A 12,179-nucleotide genomic window follows, 5' to 3' on the forward strand; every position below is an offset into this window, starting at 1 on the left:
TCTGATGAAGCCAAGAGAACCAAAACAACTTTAAAAAGAAGAAGATTTTAAGTCCACAAACCAGACACTCTCCTGCCTCAGGCTGTGCCTTAAGGCAAACAAACTTGTTGGCCATGGACAACACTGACACTATCGCAGAAGGTAAAATGCATTTCCTGCTGTTGAGACAGATAATGCAGTCCATATTAACCACAATAGCTCTCCATGTGGGATGCAGTAAGAAATCTTTTCTACCTCGTACAAACTCTAAGGTAAGGTATGACAGGGACTTACTCGCAATTTTCAAACCAAATCAGTGTTTAAATCAACTGAAATGTAGTATCAAGCAGAAAATGAGTCCAGTTTGACACCATGACCGATAAGTATTGCTTCACACTATCAAAATGTTCAGAAATTGCAAGAAATCAATAGCACTGCGTGTTAGTTTACCCCAGCAATCAATACTGAACTGCAATCTGGTGGCAGATCTGACACATTTCTACCAATAGGAGGTGCAAAAGCCACGACAGCTGACTTTAATCTATTGACTACAAAGGAAAACACTCAACATGACGCCGTCAAGGCAAAGTTAAACTCTCTATGATTCTTTAGAAGGACAAATAACTGTAGACGCTCCACTACAAGCCCTCCAAAGCTTCTTGGAGAAAATGCCAGCAAGAGTGCAGAACAGATGTCCTTCTTCTCCAGAAGAAAATAACTAAATACAGCAGGCTGTGAAAAGTTTCCAGGATGTTGTATCATTGGTTTTAATACCGTTTCAGACAGAGACAAAAGTAATTCCACAGTTTAGGAATTACATTAGCTGAAATATAATTTATTTATACTCCCTAAATGTCAAATTATGCTCACTTAAAGCACACAAAAATATTCCATTTCTAATGTCGTCAAGCCTCACTGCCGTGATGCTTTCAATGCATTTACAATGTTAACATGATTGTTGAGACACTATATTCACTAGAGCGCAGTTCAGTTTCAACCGGTGAAATCAGAGCCAAGTTTCAAACAGCAGCAAACACGGACATGGCGGAGCAGGATGTCATAATGTATGCTCTCAGAAACCAACAAAAGTCAAGGCAGAGCAGGAGATAAAGGGGATGAAAAAGTAATATAATTTTTCTCATTGTCTTCTTTTTTACAACCTGTGCTACATAGTGCCACACTGCCCTCAATGTTAACAGTGGCTGTCATCAGCGGCATAGACATATCAACAAAATCCATTTGAATGAGCGCTGACGTTTTCACACACTGTGTTTACACCACACAAGCAGGACACTGCTGCAGCACGATGAGTCACTCTCCTCTCCCTCTATGCAAACACTTCACTTACCTCAGCATGCTGGTGGTTCAAGCTAAAAGTGAAACTGACGGCAGGGCCTACTTTTGGATCAAACTTGGCTAATAGTCATCTGAACATGTGGGGGGCGGGGGGGTCCAGATCATTGAGCTAATCGCCTTGTGTCGAAAAGCGACAAATCAGTCACAACACATAAAATTCAGCACATCTCAATCTAAAGCAGGAGACAATTAATTTGTCACCCTTGATGCCAATACACATGCACTGTTGGCTATACCCTTCATTCAAAAGTTTCCCACGATTAAATGTTCCACAGTCTCCACATTTACAATATGACAGCGTACCTGGCAAGATAAGAAACAGTGAGAATTCACCTTTAAAACCTCCACTTCATATACAATGTATTTATTTTTAAAGAACCAAATATCATATCTAGGACCTTCAAAAGTTTTACATTTAAAACGCTGGAAGTATTCGGTGCAAAAAAATGTGATCAGTATTATTAGAGGAGTAAATTAAGTTGGTTTGTTTGTTGTTTTTCCATGTAGTAAAGAGGGGAAGAAGAGAAGTATGCATTAAACGCCAGTGAACTATTGACGGGTGAGCACTTAGATGCCAGCATATGTCTTGCGGGAGTCCTCAGGCCATAACATACATTCCAGAGAGCTCATTGATTAGCTATTAATAAAGCACAGAGATTCCATTGCTGACAGGGGAGCTCAGGCTTTCACACACACACACACACACACACACACACACACACACACACACACACACACACACACACACACACACACACACACACACATGCACACGCACACGCACGTACAAGCACGCGAACACGCGAACACGCACCCACACGCACGCACGCACGCACGCACACACACACACACACACACACACACACACACACTTTGACATACGCACACTCACAGCTGCACAACAAAACATAGAAGGTTCCCTGAGTTGAAGGAACAGGATAGAATAATAATATTAACAATAGTGATAGAATTAGAAATTATACAAGAGGCAGTATGTCAAAAAAAGACAGAAAATTGAGAACAGATAAATGATGCAAAAATAAATTGATAAACAAAAGGAAACATTTGCTTGTCTCTCCATGTCGTTTCACGTTTATTTGCTACGGTTTTCATCCATTTTGTGCCTGATCCTTCACCCCAGTGCTCTCTGTCTCCATATACTCCTCTTCTTCCTCCTCCTCCTTCCTTTATGTCCCCCTTCAACTACTCTGTCGCTCGCTTTCTTTCTTCTGCATGTACATCTTCAGGTCACGGGTCATTAAGTCAGCTCCAGCAGGGATGTGTTGGAACAGGATATTTCTCATACTGCCCTGCCCCCACGGCACTGAAACACAAATATGCATAAACACTCACATCTCTGAAAATACATGTAAAAATGCTTGGTTCGTACTTAGTCCCATTGCTTTTTTCATGTCTTCTTGATGTTGGTCAACTTTCTCAATCCTTAAGAATGCAATAGTGCATCATTTATTTTTGCACAAAATACAAACTTGGATGCAAATGACACTCGCATCTTAAAAGCACATAGCCTCTGAACAGAAAAAGTCGTGTTTGGTCTGTCCTTTGAATAGACAGGTGTTTCTATATTTTCTAATATTTTGCAGTTGTAAATCAAAGTCAATGGTTGTGAACTGTGTTTGGAAACCATGTAATAAAATGACAGAATTTTATCTTTGCATCCACAGACAAGATATGCACGAAACAGATGTGTGTTTATAACGTTGCATTTTCTTTGTAAAGCATAGAAAAACAACATCAACATCTCAGAGTACTCTGAGAGGTAAAATTTAAAAGAGCCGATAGCGTTGTTAGTGGCATTGGTGCATGCCGGACCATTTAAAGCACTGATTGCAAGGAGACAACAATTACAGATTACTAAAACCCATTTGACAATTGACTAAACACAACATGATAATCCTCAAGACTCTGTGGACTGACAGGACAAATATGGAATGTTTTTGGAAGGTATATTCATCACATTACTAACACAGCAGTTCTAAAAAATGAACCCGTTTCATTATTTGAAACAAGAAAAAGTAAGAAAAACTTTTGTTTACAGCACCGTATGTAACCTACTTTGCCGTAACCAGGTAAAAACCTGGTTTCGATACCACACACACACACAAGCACAGGCACACACACACACACACACACACACACACACACACACACACACACACACACACACACACACACACACACACACACACACACACACACACATGCACGCACAGCAGAGTTCACGAACACACATACAAATGTGCATATCAGAGCGCTTCTCCACCCTGGTTGTTGTGCACTGTCAAACAACATTAGATTGTATGAGGTGTCAGTGGGATAATTAGAATAACACGTTCGCTGCATTCTTCATTATATGTGTCATCACCACTTACTGGCTGAACTTCCTCACTGACACCACCCCAACCTTCAAACCCTAACACCCAAACAAACAATCACACCACCTTACTCCAACTTAAACTGATGTCTTCTTTATCTGGGGGCAGAGGAGGGGAGTGTGGGGGGGAGAGGGTGTAGTCATGCTCCCCATTAAAAATGGCCTCCAGCAAAAACCTAATTGTCTGAACTTACATCGTGTATTTTTCCACTAATTAGTTCCTTGGGAAGGCAGCATGATGCACAAAGTTGAGGAGCAGCAGCACGATTTCAGGAGGAGGGTGTTGGCAAGAGATCATGGCGGAAGATGAGTAAGGCTCTGACGTCGGCGGCTCTGGATTTGGCAAAATATCTGACGGCGACTCTGTCTGCTTTCGCTGTAATGGGAGGAAGCAGTGAAGCATGTGTCCACGGAGTCAAAAAAGATGTTGAAAACACCGTAAAAAAAACAACAACCAAACAATAAAAACACACGGCTAGCAATGATCTCGGGCACAAAACGCGAGGACGACAACAGTACAGAGCGAAAGGCATGTTGGTCTGCGGGGGGTCACGCGGAAATGGGGGGGGGGGTGCGAAAAGCCCAGACAAACTCACACAAACGGCCTTGCACACACCTTGTGGTTAATGAATAACTAACAAGCAGAAAGGAAAGGGAGCCTTCTTTTCTGAGTGAGGCCAAATGAATTCACAGAAGCGCTATGCAAATGTTCCCTGGGCTAACGAGACTGCCTGCATGATTGGAGTGCCATTGAAATTCTCCTCGTGCACAGCCCTCTCTCACTTCCTACCTCCCTCCTATCCTCCTTCAATCTCCCTCCATCTCTCCCGCCATTTCAGTCAGAACGTCCATGTTCTTTCCGTCTATCTATCTATCCATCTATCTATCCATCCATCTATCCATCCATCCATCTATCTACATTCAAATCAGGTTTTCTGCACAGATAAACACTGCAGGTCTATCATCGCCTGGACAGCAGTGAATGCCCCTGTGTCTGACTCTCTCTTTCTGTCTGTCTCACCGACAAACACCCTCACACACACCTACACCCTTCAGCCCACCGCAAACACACATACACACACACGAGCGCACGCACACACGCGAACACACAGACACAGAGTCCGTTCAAACAGAGCAAGCTCAGAGTCGCTCTGCACCTGTTCTCTCTGTAAAACATCCAAACACGAGTGCTGAATAAATAACCCAACCCAACACACATCACAGCCAGGTTCTCATACACAAACACACGCACACACACACACACCACAGCCCATAAACACACATCAATAAGTAAACACCACCCATTTCCCCTCCCCGGTTACCCCGCCGCCTGCCCTCTTCCCCTACCTTCTACGTGAGGTATAAACTGCTCCGCTCCTACAGGAAATCACACGTAGATGTGTATAATGGTTAATGGTCAGACACTAACGGCAGATATAACAAAAGGAGAAAGAGAGACGCAGGAGGAAAGATGGAGGAACTTGTCAGATGCATCTTTAATGATTGGGGGCTTTAAAGCTCCCGCTCTTCTCCTTCCTTCTCCCTTGGGTGCTGGGGACAGCAAGAAAACTAAAACACACACCTCTCCCTTTACCCATCCGCACACCCTCTCATGCGTCCTTATCTACCTGCCTAACTTATTCCGTCGTCTCTCCATCCCGTACTCGCTTTGCCATCTGCATAATTTAGCATGTCATGCTTTTGTGCCACTTTGTGTTCCCCTGTTTTCTGCTTATTCTGTGGTTTTTTGGGCCTGTCTCTTGTTCACTTAAAGGGCTGATGGAGTGGATGGAGCAGGCCAGGCATTGTCACTTCACTGTCTCCTAATAAGTGCCTCTAAAAAGGAAGGTCTAGAGCGGGAGAAAGTTAGGAGTGGATAGATGGAGGGCTGGAGAGAGGTAGCAGGCCTCCACAGAGAGGACACAAAATGGAGACTGGGGCAGGAGACGCAGCAGCTGTGGCGACGCTGCACTTTACTCAAAGAGGCACCGAGTGTGTGTCAAAGAGGCAGCTTCAATCAGTGAACAACGGCGCATTTTTTTCTTCACTTTCTTCCTTAGGGGAAGGAATCCTGATCTTTGTTTCTCTGCTAATTAGTTGAATGTTAAGATCAGTTCCTCTAAGCAGAAAACTCAATTTATTCTGCATTTCTGAAGGTAAGGAGTTAAGCGCGTTGACACAGGACGTCTTCACTAGTATTTAAAAAAGTTCTGCAATATTGTGGGAAAGTTTTTGTTCCCTTGTAGAGGATAAGCTTCATAAATAAAAAAAATACAGGAAATTGTGTTTTCATTCGTAAAGGATTTTAAATTATGCCTTTTGAGTTTTGCCGGACTGTTCTGGATCATTTTCCTGCAATGTGACCAGTGAGCACTAAACGATCAAACATCAAGATTTACAGGTACTGAGCGTATAAATAAAGCATTTCAAGCTTTATTTATTCATCTAAACAAATAAAGCTCTAATTAGTTTATCTACCCCTGACGATTACTCTGCCACCGCCAACTTTGGCTGTAGAAGATATAAAATATTGCAGCATAACAGAAATATTTACACTGTTATGCTGTGTAAATATTAAGCCAGGTGCCCACTCCAGGTAGGCCAACCACTCCTATGAAGATTTGTCAGTATTCCAGGTTATCTCCATTTTTGGATAATGGCGCTGATCTTAGAAATGGCTTTGAGCAGATATGTACATCAATACCTATGTTTTTCTTCTGTGTTTTTTTTCTTATTTATTTTTTATTCTTCAGGCTCCTTAAGAACTCCAAAGATTGTTGTTTGGTAAACCATCAACAACAGATTAATTAATGCATAAACACTCTTGTAGACTAACAAAGAATCACAGCATACTGTTTTCAGTTTGTGCACAGTAGACCTTTAAAAAGAAAAAGAAAGAAAGAAAGAAAGAAAGAAAGAAAGAAAGAAAGAAAGAAAGAAAGAAAGAAATTAGTCTAAATTGGAATTAGAAGGGCAGTCCTCAAAAAAGGTTAGAAATTTATTTCGGATAGTAAAAAAAAAAGAAAAAAGAAAAAATCTAATCAGTGCTCCTCTAATCGTAGTGTGTGTAATACCGTGTTCTAGCCATAAAATGTTGGAAGCTTTCTGAGGGAGGTGACCACAGACGGTGCTTTGAAACATACGGTAATCAACATCGAAAACCTCAGTGGCATGTTTGCAAATTTGCACGTACTGCTGTGTTGACGTGACGGACTCAACCAGCAGTCTCAGTGAGGACAGTTTGACCGTCTTACATCCCAGGAAGGACTAGAAATACGCATTACTGTCCTCCGTTCGCCTGCGTGCATGCATGTGTGTGTGAGCATGACTGTGGTGGAGCCGAGCCATGGCGATGCACTAATAAAAATCAAGCAGCGATGCATCCTCACACCTTCCTCATCCCGCCTGCCGGATTGCACCGGTTTCCATGGCGACGGGATAAAACTCACACTGTTTTAAGCTCCAACTGGAGGAGGAGATTCACACAGTCTCACACGCACGCGCGGCCGCGCACACACAGATGAAGTTCCTTATTACACATCTGTCAGGTTGTACTCCTTCAGTTGCCTGACTGACAAGAAAACAAATGCTAATTTTATTATAAGTGACGGCAACACCAGCAAACCATCAATTAAACGGAGAGATGCAGCTATACGGAGAAGCTGCGCGCCAGCGGCGGTTATGACAGCTGAGTAAAAGAAAAACCCCCCAAAAAACCAAGAGAGCTATAGTCTACCAACTCGGCCCTCCTCTGTTTGACTATCAGCCTGTCTGTCTGTAAATTTGTCCGTCCCGCCCAACGTTGCTCTATGTGCAGGCCACAAAAGCAAACAGATTTGGCTGTCAAATACTGACACGACACCCAAGAAGGGTCGAATCGCAGTGAGGCCAGCTGTCAGCAAACACCCTCCTCTCTCTTCATCAAAACCCATTCATACTCGGTTTTATTGACCAACACAGCCGTCTGTGTGACATATGTCATCTTGTCAAGCCGACACCTAGCATGCACTGTCTCTAATAAATGGCAAAGCACCAGAGCATCCCGAGTGAAGGCTGAAAGTTGAGCATGCAACCGGGAGCTGATGGATGAAGGCGGATGAATGGACGGACGGATGGAGGCATGCACGAACGCCTCTAATTGGAACTCGGTGTGGGTCAGTGTTTGTGTAAGTGTTTCTGTGTGGGGCCATCGACACAGGCCACCAGTCTGTACCAGGGAGGGAAAGAGATGAGAAGAGCCTTTGAGCCGAAGATGGCCGAAAAGAAGAGCACCACTGTCTTTACAAATAGGACCTATTCATCAGCTGTGAAGAGAGAGGAGGCGGAGGAGTGACCGAGAAAATTGGGAGGGAAAAAAAATAAAGCTCCACAATGTCTTTGGATTAACATTTTTTGACAGGATAGCAGAGCATGTTTTCATTAAGAATCCCAAATCATCATTTCTAGAGATATCCGAAGATTAAAACAACAACAACAACAACAACAAAAAATGAATTTATCATCAACATCTTTTTTTTTCCTTTGCTCCAAAAGTTGTTTTGCCAATACTTATACTTATAAATAATTAAAACCCTCCTGTTGTCCTCGGGTCAAAATGACTGAGATTTGTATGTGTTGTCCCTATACACAGAAAATGAGGACAACAGGAGGGTTTTAAGTCAAATTATGATAAACTTTCACTGATCGCCAAAGAGACATATACAAGCTGTCAGCAGATAAACTTTGTAAAGCTTCATAAGTACAGTGATGAACTACAAGATGTCTTGTTAACGTTTCCACATGTTTGGACGTAAGTTAGCTATGGACTAAACTAAAAAAAAAGTGGGGTTCTTTAATATTTACTTTTTCAGGGTTTGATTTCAACAGTTTGCCTCGTGGGCCTGGGGAAAAAAGAGGACTAGAAGGATAACTAAAACCAGAGTGGATCTTATAGACCTGATATGAATATATTACACTTTATTTCCTTTATTTTTTTAACTGCGGCACAAAAATTATCAAGAATTAATTCAACAGACTGCAGGTGATACAGAGAAGAATAAAGTGTAAATTTAGGTATATAGCTTGAGTAGGTAAATTTACAATTTACTTTATTATACCGTTACTTGCGTTTCACTGCTCATGTCCTATTTTAAGTGCAATAAAAGCTCTGAATCTGAATCTTGCGTTACTCCTATAGTTAAATAAGCAAATCTTAGTTTAAATCGTGTATCCACCTTAATGTTGCTGTAAGACCGACTGTGGACCCAACCTCTGTTAAGATACAGCAACGCAATATGTTTGGTAGAGAGCTAGCTGTGTTTTGCAATTTGGCAAAAAAAAAAAAAAAAGTTTTTTGTTTGTTTAGATAACAAACACTTAGTGATAAGTGCAACCTGCTGCACTATTTGGGGTGAGTAAGTGATTTTCCATCTGTTGTTAACAGATCAGGTATCAAGATAAATGTGGATGAAAGATCAAAATCGGAAGAGCTAGCAAAAACCACATTTAAGTTTTCTGTTGTGACTTTGTCAGCAAAACTCCCCGGAGAAAAACCTTTACCAGCACCTATAAAAAGCAGTCATCCCCTTGGATGTTTTACCCTTATATTTCTTTGACAAATCAGTTAGGATGAATCAAATTTAGCCTTTTTGACAAAAAAAACTACAAAAAAAAAGACAAAAACACTTTTTTTTAAGTCAAAGTGAAAACTTCATGCTACCTGACAGAGATTGAAAAGTATTGCAAAGCAGAGTGGAGAAAAATTGCAGTGTTCACATGTGATTTTAGCAAAAGGTGCGTATTCCAACTACTGCCTTGAATATTTGTTCAATCGCTTACTTTATGTTAAATATCTGTATTTATTTTTGTCATTTTGTACAAACCAGTTGCTACTTTAGCATTACAAGGTTTTTTGTAAGTTTGTTTTTCCTTTGTTAACGAAGCTAAATCTTGTTGACTGATTTGCAAAAGCAACAAAAAGGGTAAAACATCCATTAGGGTGAGTGTTTTATAGACTGCATGGTGTGGGCACGATAGGTAATGATTTACCATTGCATAAAACCTTGGCATGTACATTCCTGAGCTCATAACAAAAAACTGCCAATTAAAATACACAATGGAATAAAAAATCCAGCAGACTTAAAGTCTTGGATACCATCTGTATTTCTGCTGACTATATCACTGGAGTCCAAGAATGGTGGTGTTGATGGTGATGGTGCCCAGAAAACTGTCAAAGGGAGGCAACCCCAGATGACTTACACCTATCTCTAAGGTTAAGTACGGTCACCCTATGGAGGCAGCTCATTTTGACTATATGCATCCTTATTTCATTCTTTTAGGGTTAAGGTTTTTTCACAAAACCGCTTATTTACACTTTAGTGTGTGTGCGTGCATGGGTGTGTGTGTGTGTGTGTGTGTGTGTGTGTGTGTGTGCGTGCGTGCGTGTGTGTGTGTGAGCTAGAGGAAAAAGAGAGAGAGAGAGAGAGACTATCCCAACATGCTTTTACTTGTTTATGTGTGCATGTTTTACCAAATGATCAATACCATACTCCCACTGAGCGCTTAGCACACAAATGTGATACACTGACTTTTACTAACAAAACACACACGCAAACATGAGCACACACACACACACACACACACGCACACGCACACGCACACACACACACACACACGCACACGCACACACACGCACACACACACACACACACACGCACACACACACACACACACACACACACACACACACACACACACACACACACACACACACACACACACACACACCCTGAGCTATGAGTCAAACAGACTTGCCTGGTCTCACCACTCTCACACTGAGAGATCCGTGACAAGAGAGAGGGGAATCCAACAACAAGCTTTATCGATCCAGACTGGAAACCCCCCTCGGGCTTCCAGGGGTGTGTGTGTGTGTGTGTGCACGCACGCACGCACGCACACACACACACACACGCACACACACGCACACACACCCGTGTTGAGTTGGATCAATGGGTGCTGCTGTGTGAAGGATAGCGTCGTACAAAGAGGAGCACAAACACACCTTTATGCACAAAGGCGCATGCACTGTACAGAGGCGAAATAAGCGCTCCGTATCAGAGAGGGCGATAAGGGGCACAAGGAGCAAAACGTATCATCTGACCTAAACAATCTCGTCTGACAGCCTGCAATTTGGCGTTGCTCTATAGAGCAGATGTTAACACCGTGCCACGCACACCTGAACACATTCACAAGCACACACGTACACACACACAAATGTCAATGCACACTGAAAGAATAGCTAGTAGCAGGCTCGGTTTCAAAGTGATATTGCTTCTCCGTTGAATGATTTAAAGAAAGGATCATGTGGAGTAAAGAGAGCTGCTCCGAGACGCAGCAGAGATATGGCTGCTCAATTTTATTTCACGAGCAGTGACACAAATGTATCACTCATCCGACTGCGTACCATCTCAAGCCTTCTCAGTCAACATTCCCACACCCACATGGGCACAAGCAGAGTTTCCTTTATGGTTTATATTAAGAGTGTGTTTCCACAACATGTCTGTCTGTATTTTTACGTGGCCAGAAATATTTCCAAACAGATGAATTTGCCTTTCTTGAATGCAGAGGAAAAGTCAGGTGACCTTCTTGTATTGAACGAGCGGCAGTGTGAAGCAATAGCACCGATGCCGACCTGTAGAAAAACCTCCAGTTTCTCCACGATTTCCTTTGACAACCCATGTAGAAAACTTTTAAACTACGGGAATGGTATGGTGCAAAAATGTTCAACCCCAACAAGCATTGCAAAAACAAAACATATTCATCCCTGTAACGAGGTGATAACCAACATTCTGTTAAAGCTCTTCATCTAATTTGTCCCTGATGCAAATAAATAAAAAAAACACACAAGAGAATCATGACATCAGTATTTTAGCGATTGGCTGACAAAACCTTGTCAAACTAATTTCTAACTGCAACGTAACAGTGTTTGGTGAATCACTGATGATAACTGAAGCCTTGATGTCCTACCAGGGATGATGGAAACGGTGTCTTTCTCCCAGGACACAACGCTGACGTACTCTTGAACAGCTGAAGGGATGAGGCACTTGAATACGGCAATGTTGCCCCGCATGGAGTGCTGGTCTGCCACTCGGACTGTGTAGGGCTCCCTGAACACTGGATTATTGGAAAGGAAAGGAAGAATGTTAGTTATTTAAAGCAGTATTGCGTTTATGACCTGAATCCTTTTAGCTAATAAAAGTGAAACATCTTTATTTTATTTATTTTTTATTAAAGTGTATCACGTTTGAGAAGCTGAAAGAGAATAGTTATAAAACACATCATCAACTGAGAAGCATCAGATTATCAATGCAAGCAGATATAAAAAGATTGTTGCATTTTTATGCAGTACTGATAATTGCAACTTTGTGTTTTATTAAAATTAAGGGAAACCAAGTTCATAGAGGAATCTTTG

General features: G+C 41.9%; 1 protein-coding gene across 3 annotated transcripts in view; it reads right to left on the reverse strand.

Moving 5' to 3' along the window:
- dscaml1 (Down syndrome cell adhesion molecule like 1) overlaps positions 1 to 12,179 on the reverse strand; it is a 117,626-nt gene that overhangs the window by 81,449 nt on the left and 23,998 nt on the right. For all 3 annotated transcript variants that reach the window (XM_008425715.3, XM_008425714.3, XM_081614900.1), the window contains exon 3: positions 11,735 to 11,881. In XM_008425715.3, the coding sequence (XP_008423937.1) occupies positions 11,735 to 11,881 (147 nt within the window). The remainder of the gene's footprint in view (positions 1 to 11,734; positions 11,882 to 12,179) is intronic.

The sequence above is a fragment of the Poecilia reticulata genome, chromosome 13 (genome assembly GCF_904066995.2).
Source record: "Poecilia reticulata chromosome 13, P_reticulata-male-v2, whole genome shotgun sequence".
Lineage (NCBI taxonomy): Eukaryota > Metazoa > Chordata > Actinopteri > Cyprinodontiformes > Poeciliidae > Poecilia > Poecilia reticulata.